Here is a 16,738-nt window from a genome sequence, read left to right as displayed (position 1 = left end):
CACTTCATGCCAGACAGTGGGGACCCCTGTCACAAGCAGGAAGTGGGGACCAGGCCATGGGCTGAAAGTGGGAGCTCACATCTCAGAGGGGCTTCTCCCTCACCCCACCTCGTCCACCATGCCCTGCCCATGCACAGAGAACCCCCGGGGCTCACCCCACCACGAGTCTCATATCCTTTAGTCATCCCCTTACCGCGGGACAGCATCCCCCACTGAGAGTCGGGGCACATAAGGACGCAGACTCCAACCTGTATATCCCACAGCACCGAACACGGAGCAAGGGGGATGCGTACTTTTGCTATGAATGAACGGATGAATGGATGGGTAAAAGAACTGGGTGTCTAGGCTCTGAGAAGTGTCACTGATACTGGGAAGCTGGGAGAAGGGGCTGGCTGCAAGGATGTGCGGGGAGACAGACAGCACAGGTTTTTTCCCCTCTCTTTTGGTATAAAATTCAGGCTGATTTACACCTTTGAGGGGCCACCATTTTTTCCTTCTCTACTCTATAACTAACCATGCGTTCACATGTCTTTCTGCACCCCACTCACTGTCTTCTCAGCCTCTGCTCAGTCATGGAGTTTCACGAACACTGACTGAGCACTGCCAACCCCCGTGCTAGGAAAGCCCCCAGCGTTGGCCCTGTCTGTCCTCCTCAGCCTCCCGCTGAAGCACCCTGACATCCTCCATGCACACAGGCAAGCACGTGTGCAAGACCTCTTACACACCAGGTCCCTGTCCTCAGGAGCTCAACATCCGGAAAAGAAGGCTCCGAGCAGGGAGGGATGGAGCACAGGGAAGCAATGATACGGGAAGCCCAGATTTCTGCAGGAAGGCACAACACCCACTTGGCTGATGCAGCCAGGCTGGAGGAGGGTCTGGAGCCCACCCAGGAATTTATCCAGACCAACAAGGAAGGAAGGAAGGAAGGAGGGAAAGAGTGAAGAAGAAAGGAAGAGGGGGTTGATTCAGATTCAGAAGTGCAAATAGCACATGGGAAACTAAGATGAGTGTGAAACCATATAATCACATAAAAAGCTAAGAGATCCAGAGTGGTTAAAACACGGGTCCAAGTAATACGCAGCAGGGCACACGTCTCCAGGATGAGAGGTTCCTGAGTGTCAGCCCAGGAAAGGCAGGAGGGGAGCAGCAGTGAGAGCCTGGACTCCAGTCGGACTGTCTGGCTCCACCACGTACAGCAACAGGACCATGAGCAACTTATCCAACACTTTCACGTGTCAGTCCTTCCATCTGCAAAATGGGAACAAGACTGGAGTCCATCTCATAGGTTGTGAGGGTTAAATGGATTAACAAAGCACTTAGAATAATACCCTGGACCTAGTAAGAGCGCAACAATTGCTTCTTTATAGTAACTAGTAAGTGCTCTAAATGCAACAAATATTTACTGAAGGATATCTGTGCTAGGCAGTGTTCCTGGTGCTTGGGTCTTTAGCAGTGAAAGAAAGAGTCAAACATCACTGCCCTCCAGAAGCTTCCATTCTAGTCGGGGGAGGTATTTCAAAGGTGACATGTGTAACTATGGAGAAAAATGAAAGAATGACTATCAGTATGGAGCCACGAGCAATGTTAACTAGGACAGGTTAGGTGACACTTGAGCCCCGAAGAGGGGGGAAGCCATGAAGACACTGGGAGAAAGAGGGGCTAGGCGGAGGGAACAGCTGGGATTTTGGCTGGATACAATTCTTGTCTTTTTAGTTCATCCTTTGAATATGCCATCCCATTGCCTTGCGGCCTCCATAATTCCTGATGAGATATATCCTAAAACCTTTATTAAGGTCCCCTTCTGTGTAACAAGTTACTTCCCTCTTCCTGCTTTCGAGATTGCCTTCTTGTCTTTGGCTCTTGAGAGTTTGATCTTGCTGTGTCTAGGTGTGGATCTTTTTCAGTTTATCCTAATTGAGATTCTTTGATATGTAGGTTAGTGTCTTTCATCAACTTTGGGATATTTTTAGCCATTGCTTTTTCAAATACTTTTTCTGCCTCTTTTTCTCTTTCCTCTTTTCTGAGATTCTCATTATGAGTGTGTTGTTATTTTTGATGGTATCCCTCAAGCTTCTGAGGCTCTGTTGCTCTATCTTCATTCTTTTTTCATTCTGTTCTTCAGATTGGGTAAACTAATTGAACTATCTTGAAATTCACTGATTCTTTCTTCAGCCTCAAATCTACTGTTAAGCCCCCAGGTGAATTTTTCATTTTAGTTATTTTATTTTTCAAATTTGGAATTACTATTTGGTTGGATTTTTGTGGGGGGAGTGAGGCTTATTCATCTATCTATCTATCTATCTATCTATCTATCTATCTATCTATCTATCTATCTATCTATCTATCTATCTAACGGTGGCACTGAGGATTCAGCCCAGAACCTTGTGCATGCTAAGCACGCACTCTGCTACTGAGCTACATTCTCCACCATCTTTATTTTAAAAAATAATTTCTATCTCTTTATTGATATTCTTTACTTGATGAGGAATTGTTCTGATACTTTTCTTTAGCTTTTTTGACATGGTTTCTTCTTTGAGCGTATTTAAAACAGCTGATTTTAAAGGTTCTGTCAAATAAGTTCAATGTCTGGGCTTCCTCTGGGATAGTTTCTATTTACTGCATTTTTTTTTTTATTCCTGTGTAAGCCATGCATTCTTGTTTTTTGCATGTCTCATTTTGTTTAAAAAACTGGATAACATAATGTGGCAAATCTGAAAATCATACCCCCACCCCATCTCAGGGTTTGTTGTTTGTGAATGTGAGGCAGCTCAGATAAAGATAAGCCCATCAGTGGTGTTTTCCAGTGAATTTCCAGACGGTCAAATAATGGTAATTCTCTGAATGGGGTTTTGAAAGACTGACAACCAAGTTCTGCCCCTGCCAGTCGCTGCCGGGCTACAAGTTTTCATCATGATGGCAGCTGTTGGCTTTCAAAACTTTTGTGAATTGGGAGATGGGAGGATGGAATAGAGCAAGTTAAAATTGCACCAAGCTCACTGTTATTACCAAGATTTTGCCGTCTTTCTTAAAGAAACATTCTTGGATTCCTCCTAGACTTTGGTTAATTTGCAATGTTCTAACAATGTTGATTCAGACCATTTTCTCCAACGTTGTCATTGCTTCTATGGAGGAGAGGGTTCTCATGGTGTTCCACCATTCCCAGTGGCATCAGCTGCTGTGAGTTGTGAATGGCACACTGAGCTTGGATGTAACAAGAATAGTAGAGAGGGCACTGACATGTTTGTATCGGGGTTGTAGAAAGATGTCTCTGAACTCTGCTAGAGGGTGGCCAGAGGGGCTAGTGTGCAGCTGGCATCATCTGTGACAGGCAGTCTCAGCTTCCTCTCCCATCTCAGGGCTGTCATGCCTGCATCCAGCACATTGGTCCACCAGGGGACATGGACGGAAAATTTTAGCAGCAAAGGGAATTCATGAGTCACCACATCTGTATTTGTTGTCACAGGTAGAGGAGAGGGAGGGAAGGGCACCTCGGTGCCCATGCACTGTGCCCACCTTCACCTGCAGCACCAGAAGACTCTTCACATCTGATGCTTTCCCTGCTGTGTACAGATGTTCTGCCCTGGCAAGGTGCTCCTTGGATTGTTCGAGTGGTCTGATCTTCCCAGTCAGGGGCTGGGTCACTAAATTGTGTCCAAAGTCTAGGCAGATGTCAGAATCAGCCAATCCTAGTCTAGCTCCAATGCCATCACTTACTAAGCAGGGAGTCCTGCACACTCACCTCACTTTGCTGAACCTCAATTTCCTCATATACAAAGTAGAGGGACAGGACCCATGGATATCAGGGGTACGATGACATTAAGGAGAACCCTGTGTCCAGTGGAGAGGTGTGTCCTGCCTGGGCGTGAATGCTCGCCCCACATACGGGGCCTTAAGTCCCCTCCGCTTCAGTGTCCTCTGTCAGACAACACTGGTCCTCACTGAGAGGCACAACAGTGGGAGTGAGTGCACTCAGCAGAAGCTGTTAGCCACAGTGGCCCCCACACAGGGGCACCTTGGACCTTGAAAGGGAGGGGCTGGCGGCAGCAGCGCCTGGCTCACTTCGGATGAACAGGCACCAGCTCGCAGGGACACAGTCTGAACCTCTTGACGCAAACAGAACAAGGATTTCTTCTCCTTTTGTCTGTAGGGGCGCGATGAGCAGGGAGGCCTGACACCGACACCCAGGAAAGCCAGGAAACAACAGCGAGAAGCAAGAAAGCTTCAGACCTTCAAACCTCATCTCCTACCTGAGTGACACTTATGGTAAAGTATTACCCACAGACAGGCAGCGCTCAGCTACCCCGAGTACCGTAGAAGGGAACGCAAGATTTAACACAGTAAACTGCTTTTTAACAGGCCCTTTAAAAACAAACAAGCACACCTCAGAGCGTCCAGGGAGAGGCGGCTCACTCCGAGGGCTCAGTTTCCTCACCTGTAGAATGTAACAACAATCCCCACCGCCTGGGGTGGCTGCGAGAGGAACACAGTGAGTGGAACACCTCACCCCAGAGCCCGGCACCAACTAGAACAACGGTCTGGCTACTGACCCGACGCAGGCAAATTCCCTGCCCAAAAGCCGCTGCCCAAACCCGGCTTAGGAACAGAGTTCTGACCCTCTCTAACCAACGCAGGAAGTAAAAGGTGCAGAATGAGAAAATGGGAAAGAACAGCTGTGGAATGAAGGCAACACACCGTTCCCCTGCCGGGCAAGTGTTCATCTGGGCTCCTGACCCACACCCACTCCCTCCTTCCCTCAAACTAGGACCCTCTGCTCACCTTCACCCCCACCTCCTATCTCTGCCATCACCTCCACTTCCTCCCTCACCACTCCACCTCCCTCACCTCCCACCTCGGCTCCCCAGGCCCACCGCAGGGCCAGGCCAGCGCCAGCCCTACCTCATGTTGTCATGCCGCTGGATGTAAATCTGGTGGAAAATCCTCTCCGGGGGCCTTAGGAAGTCCTCCTTCATCTCCACGACAACGTTCCGGGGCAGGAGGCTCATCAGCAGCCGCGCCTGGACAGGAGAGACGGGCCCACGTGACACGGCAGCTCCTCTCCCTGCCTCCTCTACGCTCCCACCCCAGTGAGGCGGGTGCCGGGGAGCTGCCCTCCACGAGCATGTGGTCCAGTCCTACAGACCCTGCCCGGCCCCAGAGCCTGGGTGGGCAGTGCCCAGGCCTGGGCTGTCACTGCACGGGGAACTGGCTCCCAGAGCGCTGGGCAGGCACCAGCATCACCTCTGGAACACCTGACCCAAGGGGGTTAAGTCAGGCAAAGCAATGCTACTTCAATACTGAAATACCAATCAGTGTTATACATCAGAGCCCACAGGATACAAATAAAAACCACACAGCAATTAATACTGAAAAATAATTTGACAAAATTCAACATCCATTCATGATGAAAAGTATCAGAAAAACAGGAAGAGAGGGGAACTTCTTCATCTTGATCAAGAACATCCAGAAAAAGCCCACAGCTAACATCCATTTAGGGTATAACGTTGAACATTGTCAAGAACAAGGCAAGGAAGCCCACTCTCATCACTTTTATTCAACTTGGCATGAGGTCCATCCACTCAGTGCCACAGACAAGAAAAGGAAATAAAACGCACACAGATTAGAAAGGAAGATATTATACTGTATTTATTTCCCGATGACATGATGGTCCACATAAGAAACACAAAGGACTCTATAAAACCAAGATAAAATAAAACAGTATCCAAAAAACCAAAAAATTTGTAGAATGATAACTGAGTTCAGAAGGTTATAGGACACAAGAACAACACACAATAATCAGCTGTATTTCTACAGACTAGCAATGGACACACAGACGTGGGTATTAAAAATATGGTATCGTTTACAATCACTCAAAAAGAATCAAATACTTAGGCGTGTTCTGTCAAGACACGTCTAGGACCAGCATGCTGAGAACTACGAAGCACTAAGTAAAGAGCCCAAAGAAGAGCTAAATAAATGGAGAGACATACAACTTTCATTGATTCAAAGATAATAGAGTAAAATGTCAATTCTCCCCAAATTGACAGACAGGCTTAGCACAAATCCTACCAAAATCTCTATAAAGTCTTTGATAGACATAGGCCAGATTATTCTCAAACTTACACAGAAAGGGAAAGAAACAATAATAATTAAAATAATTTTGAGAACGAACCACAAAGTGGGGGGACTCACTCTACCTGATTTCAAGATTTTTGGTATGGCCACAATAATCAGGGTTATGGAAGGATAAACACATAGGACAATGGAACAGGACACAGAGCTCATACATAAACTCACACAAACATGCCCAACTGGTTTTTGACAAAGTGATGAAAGCAAGTCAATAAAGGAGATAACAGTGTTTTCAACAAAAGGTGAGGGAGCAAGCAGATGTCCATAGGCAAAAAAAAAAAAAAAAAAAGAGAAAAAGAAAAGAAACCTTGACTTAAACCTCACACTTTATGCAAAATATTAATTCAAAATATATCATCTATTTAAATGTAAATAATAAAAGTTAAAACTTAGAAAACTCATTAGAGAAATCTTTAAGATCCAAGCCAAGCAGAGTCCTTAGACTTGACACAGAAAGCACAATCAATAAAAGGGAATGCTGATAAACTAAACTTCATCAAAACAAAAAACAATCGATCTTTCTGAGGACCTTGTTAAGAGGATGAAAAGACTCTAAGACTGGGAGGAAATGCCTGCCAACCACATATCCAGCAGAGAACTCGTATCTAGAATATATAAAGAATTCTCAAAGCTTAAAAGTAGAAGATAGATGATAGATGGAGTAGACAGACAGAAGGATAGATAAAATAATATTCATAGTAGCCCCAAACTAGAAACAATCAAGATGTCCTTCAAGAAGTCAGTAGTTACGCAAACGGTGGTCCATCCACACCACTCGGCAATGAAAGGCCTATTAATGCAACAAGCTGGATCAACCATCGGGCATAAGACTGAGTGAATGAAGTCAGTCCCCTCCCCCATACATACTGTATGATTGCACTTACAGGACATTTCTAAAATGACAGATTTATAGAAATGGAGAATAGATTAGTAGTTGCCAGGGCTTAAAACTGGAGGCTGGAGGAGGGAAGTGAGTGGGGCTACTTAAGGGCGACGTGATGGATCCCCGTGATGATGGAAGGCCCTGTATCTTGGCTGTACCACCGTCAGCATCCTGGTGTGATGGTGCATGACAGCTGTACGAGATGTTACCGTTGGGGAAATAGGGTAAGGGATACACGGATCTCTATTATTTTTTACAACTACATGTGAATCTACAATTAATTCAAAATTTAAAGTTTAATTAAAAAATATGGAATGTAAAATGTAGGAGCCACTTTCAGAACAGTCTGGCAGTTCCTCAAAATGCTAAACACAGTTACCATGTGACTCAGCGATTCCACTCCTAGGTCTCCGTCCAAGAGAAATGACAATGTCTGTCTACACAAACACGCACACAGGAATGTTCACAGCTGCATTACTCCTAACAGTCAAAGAGTAGGAACCACCCAGCTGCCCATCAGCAGATGAATGGACACAGTGTGGCCCATCCACACAGCAGAACACCACTCAGCCATGTAACAAGGAATGAAGCACTGATGCTACAATACGAATGGCAACGTGAGAACATTATGCAAAATGAAAGAAGCCAGACACAAAGGCCACATACTGTATGATTCCATTTATATGAAACATCCTGAGCAGGCAAACCCACAGAGACAGAACATAAATTACTGGGGTCTAGGTCTGGGAGGAGGAAGTGACTGTTAATGGGTACAGGTCTCTTCTTGGGGTGGTGAAAATATTCAAAAATTGGATTATCGTAATGGTTGCACATTCTAAATATGGGGAAAAAACATGTAGCTATTTAGAACTTTAAATCGAGCTTAACAGTTTGTAAACTATAGATCAACAGAGCTCTTTCTAAATTACAAAACAAAACAACTACAAACACATAGTGGATGGGAAAGGGGCTGTGATCGGTCAGAACGCTTTAAAAAAATCCATCCTGTATCACTCAAATGGAAGTTTGCTTTCTCTCGATAAATTTTCTCATGCAATGGGAAATCAGAATTGTCCCATTTACCTTGCTATGATGACAAACTGAGGATGTGCTTTGTATGTAAGTTTGGAATTATGAATTAATAACGGCACTTGAGGAACGGCAGGGCCTTTGCAGCGGCGGCCTCTGCTGATGCTGATCTCAGGGGTGGGCTCCTGCAAGCCCAGGCTTCCTGGCTGGGCTCAGGAGTGGCAGAAGAGGAGGGCCCCCCACCTCAGGAGTTAAGCGGTGACCATCGCAGGCCTCTCACTCCCTTCCCTGTGCTCTCCAGCTCTGCCAGACTCTGATGTCAGGGTTAGGGCCCAATGGGGAGCTGTGAGCACCTGAGGCCCTCAGGTAATCTCTGCCCCTCAGTGGAGCAGGCTTTCCAGCTCTAGCCCGATCCTCTCCAAGCTGAAGGAAGACAGAGCTACAGCTTACCAACATGCCTGCCCTGTCTGAAAAACAATCTGTGACTACCCCCACCCATCTGCTGCCTGAATGTCACCTACTGCTCCCCATCTCCCAACCTCTACCCAGCAAACTCCTACATATCCTTCAAAGCCCCAACCAAATATACTTTCTCTCACATCCCAATGTACCTTCCCTCCACATAGCATGCCCCTTGGACACCACTATTATCCAGTTGGGCCTCTCCATGGGGGCCAACTGCTGCTTTCTGTCTCCCATCCAGTTACATCACCTTTTACAGGTTCCCTCTGTCCTAGGATCTCCAGAGCCACGTGCCAAACATTCAGACGGATGACCACCCCTCAGAGGATTCCAGCTGGGCCTCTCCAAATGCACTCCGGCACCAAGAGGCAAAGGGCCTCGGGGCTGACAGTACTCATGAGTACAGGACTTGGGGGACAGGGGCTGCTCCCCAGCAGGTCCATCTGACCTGCACTTCTGACAGTCCGGACTCCTAGCTCCATCCTCCGCAATCATGGGCAAGGTTCTCCCGCACTCACAGAAGGAGTTTCTGTCCTATGGATGATCCGATTGGAATGTTTCCCTTACAAATTTAGAACCACTGGGGCCTGGTGATTACTTTTTGGCAAGCTCTCCATTCTTAGTCAGTTGTTTAAATGATCATAAGATGTTTCAGACTTTCTTTTTCTTCTAGAATCAGTTTCAAAGCCTGGGAATTTGTCCATTTTGTCTAAGTTTTCAAGTATTCTGGCAAAAAAAAAAATTCTTAGTATTTCCCTCTCGTCTATTTTTAACCTGGCTTTATCCCGGAAGCCACGTGCTTTCCCGCCCCTAATCATCTCAGTTGTGTCTGCTCTTTCTTCTTGGTCAGGCTCTCTAAGGCTGTCCTATTTCACAGAACCAACTTTGACATTTTTGTTCTGAAACTGAAAGACTCCGGTTAAAAGGCACCTCACGGCCCTTTGGAATATTTCAACCTGGGTACCTACAGACCCCAAACCTCTGTGTGAGTCTTTTTTATGGCCGAGGAGACGTGAGACTATAAAGGAAGAAAGTGGGCCAAGCCTGCTTTGGGGTCGGGTGTGGATTCTTGGCTTTGGCCTCTGCTGTCCTCACTCTGCCACCAACTAACATGGTCACTCACCATATTATCCCTCCCACATCATTTAAATTCTCAGAGCCAGCCCCAGTTCTGATTTATAAAGAGGAACAAAGTTCTTACATGCTTCACGAGGATGCAGAGGCCTGAAATTAGTTTTAAAGATCTAAGAACCCAGAGAGAAAGAACACTTTCAGATCAAGCATGTTGATCTGCTCTGCCAAGCCCCTGCGGGACAGGACAGAGTCGGGCAGCCCCGCATAGGGGCCACTGTCTTGTTCTGATTTTGGTGGGATGAGGGGTCACTTCAGCACATCCCAGTCGCTCTCAAAGGAGTCAGCCTTGGGGACACTGATGACTCAGGTAGCTTTTTCGAAGTAGAGCAGACAACCGTCCAGAAGTAGAGTGTGCCAAGGAAGCAGAGACGGCCCGCTGTCCGTCCTGTTCTAGCCCCTCTGGCTCTGCAGGCTGCCCCGAGGAGGACAGAATGATTCCAATATTCCCACTCGTGAAAGCACTGGAGGAGGAGACCTTGTTCTTGGAGACTGGTCTGGGGAGACCATACCTGTCTGCGTCGGCAGGGAGCAGGGCGGGAGATCAATAAAAGCTTCTGTAACCAAAACAGTTGTGCTTTCTTTTAAAATAGCAACTGCAGGGCTGTTAATTCCAAATAACATGGGAGGGGAGGGGATGCCCCCGATCTCTGGAGCAATTATCACCTGCTTCACAGGGTTGCCACAAAATCAGTGATCACACGCACAGAATTCCCAAGGGTCCTTCCGGGCAGTGGGCGGGTGAGGGATAAGAGCTCACCGTGGGATCCTTGCTTAAGACAGTCAGAGGCTGAGCTCCTGCTTAAAGAAATCAGCCCTCCCTCTCTGACTTAGTCCTGGGGAAGAAGTTTCAGCCAGCGAGATGCGTTCTCAGCACGGCCAGGTGAGGCTGAGGAACAGAAGGGTCCTGCCACGGTCCCCGCTCTAAAGAGTCTCGCGGTTTGTCAATTAACAACCATCTCTTGTGGATTTCCAGTCAAGACAGCAGAGTGGTAGGAACACCTACCTCTTCTCATGAACACAACAAAACCACGACTGACTGCTGAAGAAACATAGATAAAAAAAGACTGGAACCTACCGAAAAAGACCTTCAACTGGAGACATAAAGAGGGAACCACAGTGCAAAGGCAGGAAGGGTGCACTGATGGTATAATCAGGTCTCATACCTCCAAGGTGGGCGACCCACAAGCTGGAGAATAATTACATTGCAGAGGTTCAACCACAGGAGTGAGAGTTCTCAGCCCCAGGTCAGGCTCCCCAGCCTGGGGGCCCGGCATCAGCAGGAGGAGCCCCCAGAGCATTTGGCTTTGAAGGCCAGCAGGGCTTAATTGCAGGAGCTCCACAGGACTGGGGAAAACAGAGACTTGCTCTTAAAGAGCACACAGTCTCGCGTGCACCAGGACCAAGGGCGGAGAAGTGACTTCATAGGAGCCTGGGCCAGATCTGGCTGCTGGTCTTGGACGATCTCCTGGGGAGGTACTGGGGGGATGTGTGGTGGTTGTGGCTCACCCTGGAGACACAAAAGCTGGTGGTAGTCAGTATTTATCACCCACATAAATTTTCCTGGAAGATAGATCTTACATGGGTCGTTAGCACCAAGACCTGGCCCCACCCAACAGCCTGTAAGCTTAGGTACTGGGATGCCTCAGGCCAAACAGCTAACCTGGTGGGAACACAGCCCCAGTTATCACCAGACAGGATGCCCCTAGACATGACCTTGCCCACCAGTGGGCCAAGACCCAGCTCTACCCGCCAGTGGATAGGCACCAACCCCTCCTGCCAGGAAACCTGCACAGCCCTCTAGCTCAGCTTCACCCACCAGGGGCCAGACACCAGAAGCAAGAAAGCAACACTCCTACAGCCTGTGGGGTGAGTCCACAAAATCAAGCCAGACTCTACCCTGGGACCAGTAGCCCTGACCCTTGGGAGACAAGAGAGAAGTGCACTGTTGGGACCCATAAGACGTCATCTACAAAGGGCCACTTCTCCAAGGGCAAGAAATGTATCTAACCCATCACATAGTAAAAGTACAAATAGAAATTTAGACAAAATGAGGTGGCAGATGAGCTAGATAAAATCCCACAAAAGGAACTAAGTGATGAGGAGTTAGGCAATCTACCTGAGAGAAAGTTCAGAGTAATGACTGTGAAGATGATCAGAGAACTCAGAAGAAGAATGGATGCACAGAGCAAGAAGTTCAAAATTTTTAGCAAAGAGTTGGAAAATATAAAGAATAACTAAGCAGACTTGATGAGCACAATAGCTGAAATGAATACACACTAGAAGGAACCAAGAATAGGCTAAATAAGGCAGAAGAATGGATCAATGAGCTAGAAGACAGAGTAGTGGAAATCACTTCCATAGACAGAAAAAAAGACAAAAGAATGAAAAGAAATGATGATAGTTTAAGAGACCTCTGAAACAACATGAAGCCACCTAGTATCTGCATTACAGGGGTCTCAGAAAGAGAAAATAGAGAGAAAGGACCTGAGGAGAATATTTGAAGAGGTAATAGCTGAAAACTTCCTAATTTGGGAAAGGAAACAGTTGCCAAAGTCAAGGAAGCACAGAGAGTCCGATACAGAATTAGCCCAAAGAGGAACACGCCAATGCATATAGTGATCAAGTCAACACAAATTAAAGATAAGGAGAAAATATTAAAAGTAGCAAGAGAAAAGCAACAAATAACATATACGAGAACGCCCATAAGGTCATCAGTGGATTTTTCAGCAGGAGCTCTGCAGGCCAGAAGAGAGTGGCACGATATATTTAAAGTGATGCAAGGGCAAAACCTAAAACCAAGAATGCTCTATCCAGCAAGGCTCTTATTCACATTTGATGGAGAAATCAAAAGCTTCACAGATAAGCACAAGTTAAAAGAATTCAGCACCACCAAACCAGCTTTACAACAAATGTTATTAAAGGAAGTTCTCTAGGTAGAAAGTCAAGGCCACAAATAGAAACAAGAAAATTACAAAATGGGAAAGCTCACCAGAAAAGGCAAACATACAATAAAGGTAGAAAACCATCCACACACCAACTAATAGGGAAATTAAAAGACAAAAGGAGTAAAATCATCTGTATCCACAATAAGTAGTTAAATGATACACAAAATGATTTAATATAAAATATGATGCTGTAGCCAGTAACATGAGGGGAGGAGATTATGAATGTAGGTATCTAAAATGCATTAGAAATTAAAAGATAAACAACTCAAAACAATTATATGTGTGTGTGTGATTGATTCCATAAGAAAACCTCATGGTAACCACAAACCAAAAATCTGTAACAAATATACAAACAAAGAAGGAAGAGGAATCCGAACATAATGCTAAAGAAAGCCATCAAATTACAAGAGAACAAAAGAAGAAAGGGGGAAAAAGACCTACAAAAACAAATCCAAAACAATTAAGAAACTGGCAATAAGAACATAACCTTTTGATAATTACCTTAAATGTAAATGGATTAAACGCTACAACCAAAGGACATAGACTAACTGAATGGATACAAAAACAATACCTGTTTATACACTGTCTTTAGGAGTCCCAGTTCAGAGCCAAAGACACATACACAGTCAAAGTGAAGGGTTGGGAAAAGGTATTGCAAGTAAATGGAAACCAAAAAAAAAAAAAAAAAAAAAGCTGAAGTAGCAATACTTACATCAGACAAAGTAGACTTTAAAATTAAGACTGTTACAAGGGATAAAGGAGGACACTATACAATGATCAAGTGATGAATTCAAGAAGAATATATAACAGTTGTAAATATGTATGCAACACAGGGGCACTTCAATATATAAGGCAACTGTTAACAGCCATGAAAGGAGAAATCAACAGTAACACAATAGTAGTGAGGGACCTTAACACCTCACTTACATCAATGAATGGATCATCCAGACAGAAAAACCAGTAAGGAAATACAGGCCTTAAATGACACATTAGACCAGATGGACTTAACTGCTACCTACGGAGCATTCCATTCGAAAGCAGAAGAATACACATTTTTCTCAAATGCACATGGAACTTTTCTCTAGGATAGATCATATGCTGGGCCAGAACACAAGCCTTGGTAGACTTAAGAAAACTGAAATCGTATCAAGCATCTTTTCCGACCACAACACTATGAGATTAGAAATCAACTACAAAGAAAAACTGGAAAAAAAACAAACACAAAAAACACGAACAAAATCTATGGAATGCAGCAAAATCAGTTCGAAGAGGAAAGTTTATAGCAATACAAGCTTACTTCAGGGAACAAAAGAATCTCATATAAACAACCTAACATTACATCTAAAGTAACGAGAGAAAGAACAAACCCAAAGTTAGTAGAAGGAAAGGAATGATAAAGATCAGACCAGAAATAAATGAAATAGACTAAAGAAGCAATAGAAGAGATCATTGAAACTAAACATAGGTTATTTGAAAAGATATGAAAAGGTAAACAAAATTAATAAAACTTTAGCCAGACTCATCAAACAAAAAGGGAGAGGGCACAAATCAATAAAATCAGAAATGAAAAACAAAAGTTACAACTGACACCACAGAAATGCAAAGACCATTTGCAACTATATGCCAATAAAATGGACGACCTGGAAGAAATGGAGAAGTTCTTAGAAAGCTACAATCTCCCAAGCCTGAACCAGGAAGAAATAGAAAATATAAACAGACCAAAAACCAGCACTGAAAGTGAATCAGTCATTTTAAAATTCAAAAAAAATACAGTCCAGGAACAGATGGCTTCACAAGTGAATTCTACCAAACATTTTGAAAAGAGTTAACACCTATCCTTCTGAAACTTTTCCAAAAAATTATAGAGAAAGGAACACTTCCAAACACATTCTACGAGGCCACCATCACCCTGATACCAAAACCAGACAGAGAGATGACTGAAAAAGAAAATTACAGGCCAGTATCACTTGATGAACATAGATGCAAAAATCCTCAACAAAACACTAGCAAACAGACTCCAAGAATATATTAAAGCGGTCATATACCACGATCAAGTGGGATTTACTCTAGGGATGTAAGGGCTTTTCAATATCCACAAATCACTCAGTGTGATACACCACAGTAACAAATTGAAGAATAAAAACCATGTGGTCATCTCAATAGATGCAGAAAAAGCTTTTGACAAAATTCAACATTCATTTATGATAGAAACTCTTCAGAAAGTGGGCATAGAGGAAACATACCTCAACGTAATGAAGTCATATGTGACACACCCACAGCTAACAACAAACTCAATGGAGAAAAACTGAAAGTACTTCCCCTAAGATCAGGAACAAGACAAGGATGCCCTCTCTTGCCACTTCTATTCAACACAGTTCTGGAATTCCTAGCCATAGCAATTGGAAAACAAAAAGAAAGAAAAGGAATCCAAAGTGGAAAAGAAGCAGTAAAACTGTCGCTGTTTGCAGATGACATGATCCTTACATAGAAAATCCTAAAAATGCTCAGAAAACTAGTAGAGTTCATCAATGAATTTGGAAAAGTTGCAGGATACAAAATTAATATGGGGAAATCTGCTGCATTTCTATACACTAACAACAGAATATCAGAAAGTGAAATTAAGGAAGAAATCTCATTTACCATCTCATCAAAAAGAACAAAGTTCGCAGGAATATGGAGGCAAAAGTCCTGTACTCCAAAAACTGTAACACACTGATGAAAGACACTGAAGACAACACAAACAGATGGAAAGATATAACACGTTCTTCAATTGGAAGAATCATCAATATTGTTAAAATGGCCTTAGAACCCAAGGCAATCTACCAATTCAATGTAATCACTATCAAACTACCCATGGCATTTTTCATAGAACTGGAAAAACATTGTTTAATTTGTATGAAAACACAACAGACCCAAAAGAGCCAAAACAATCCGGAGAAAGAAGAACGGAGCTGAATGAATCAGGCTCCCTAACTTCAGACTATATTACAAAGTTGCAGTGATCAAAACAGTGTGGCACTGGCACAAAAACAAACATACAGATCAATGGAACAGGATAGAGAGCCCAGAAATAAACCTGCACACTCATGGTCAATTAATCCACGGTGAAGGGGGCAAAAACATATAATGGAGAAATTACAGTCTATTCAATGAGTGGTGCTAGGAAAACCGGACAGCTACACGTAAAAAAATGAAACTAGAACACTCTCTAACATCATATTAAAAAAAAAAACAAATCTCAAAATGGATTAAAGACCTAAATGTAAGATGGGATACTATAAAACTCTTAGAGGAAAACATAGGCAGAACACTCCTTGACATACATCACAGCAATGTATTTTTTGGATCCATCTCCTAGAGTAATGGAAATAAAAACAAAAACAAACAAATGGGACCTCATGAAACTTAAGAGCTTTTGCACAAGAAAGGAAACCACAAACAAAATGAAAAGACCATCTACGGAATGGGACAAAATATTTGCAAATGATGCAACTTACAAGGGATTAATTTCCAAAATATACAAGCAGCTTACACAGCTCAATAACAAGAACCAAAAAACAAACAAGCAAACAAAAAACCCAATCCAAAAATTGGCAGAAGTAGGAGATTACAAAAAAAAAAGGAGAAGGAAAAAGAAATTGATGTGGGATTTGTCCCACTGGGAGGAAGCAGTAAAGGAGGAAAAGTGCCCTCACCCTGAGAAGTCCCCTCTCCAGCAGGGAGGTCAGCTGCTACAGAAAGGGAACCTTAGAGGCTCAGAGGAGAAATCAGCAGAAGCTTGGCAGACAGAACTGAGAGAGACCAGCACAGAGGGTCCTGGCAACTCCTAACTTGAGCTGTGAGCTGGAAGGGACAGGCCAGGACTGGGTGCTGGAGATTGGGCTTCTGCAGACAGACCCAGGGAGAGGACTGGAGCTGACTGCACAGAGGCAGCCTTAGGGGGCTGCAGTGTGGTGTGCGCTGAGGCTGGGAGTGTGTGCCTAACAGCCTGGGTCCCCCATAGAAAGCACCACTGCTGGTGCTCATTGAGGGGAGGGTTGCAACGCAGCCCAGACATAGCAGCCATCTCCACTAGCCCAGGGAGCATTGCTCAGAACCACATCGGCATGTGTTCTCGCTAAGTGCTTCACACAGAGCAGTCTTCTCGGATTGCTCT

The 16,738-nt window shown here is 44.4% G+C and overlaps 1 protein-coding gene across 4 annotated transcripts in view; it reads right to left on the bottom strand.

Annotated features, from left to right (window-relative positions):
• LOC105106732 (uncharacterized) overlaps nt 1-16,738 on the bottom strand; it is a 105,013-nt gene that overhangs the window by 19,229 nt on the left and 69,046 nt on the right. For 3 of the 4 annotated variants that reach the window (XM_064480195.1, XM_064480197.1, XM_064480196.1), the window contains exon 12: nt 4,897-5,015. The exons of the other annotated variant lie outside the window; for it this stretch is intronic. In XM_064480195.1, coding sequence (XP_064336265.1) covers nt 4,897-5,015 — 119 coding nt within the window. The remainder of the gene's footprint in view (nt 1-4,896; nt 5,016-16,738) is intronic. 4 annotated transcript variants of the gene reach the window in all.

This window comes from Camelus dromedarius, chromosome 27 (genome assembly GCF_036321535.1).
Source record: "Camelus dromedarius isolate mCamDro1 chromosome 27, mCamDro1.pat, whole genome shotgun sequence".
Classification (NCBI taxonomy): domain Eukaryota; kingdom Metazoa; phylum Chordata; class Mammalia; order Artiodactyla; family Camelidae; genus Camelus; species Camelus dromedarius.
Note: the sequence above shows the minus strand (reverse complement) of the source record. Positions and strands in the feature narration are given on the sequence as shown.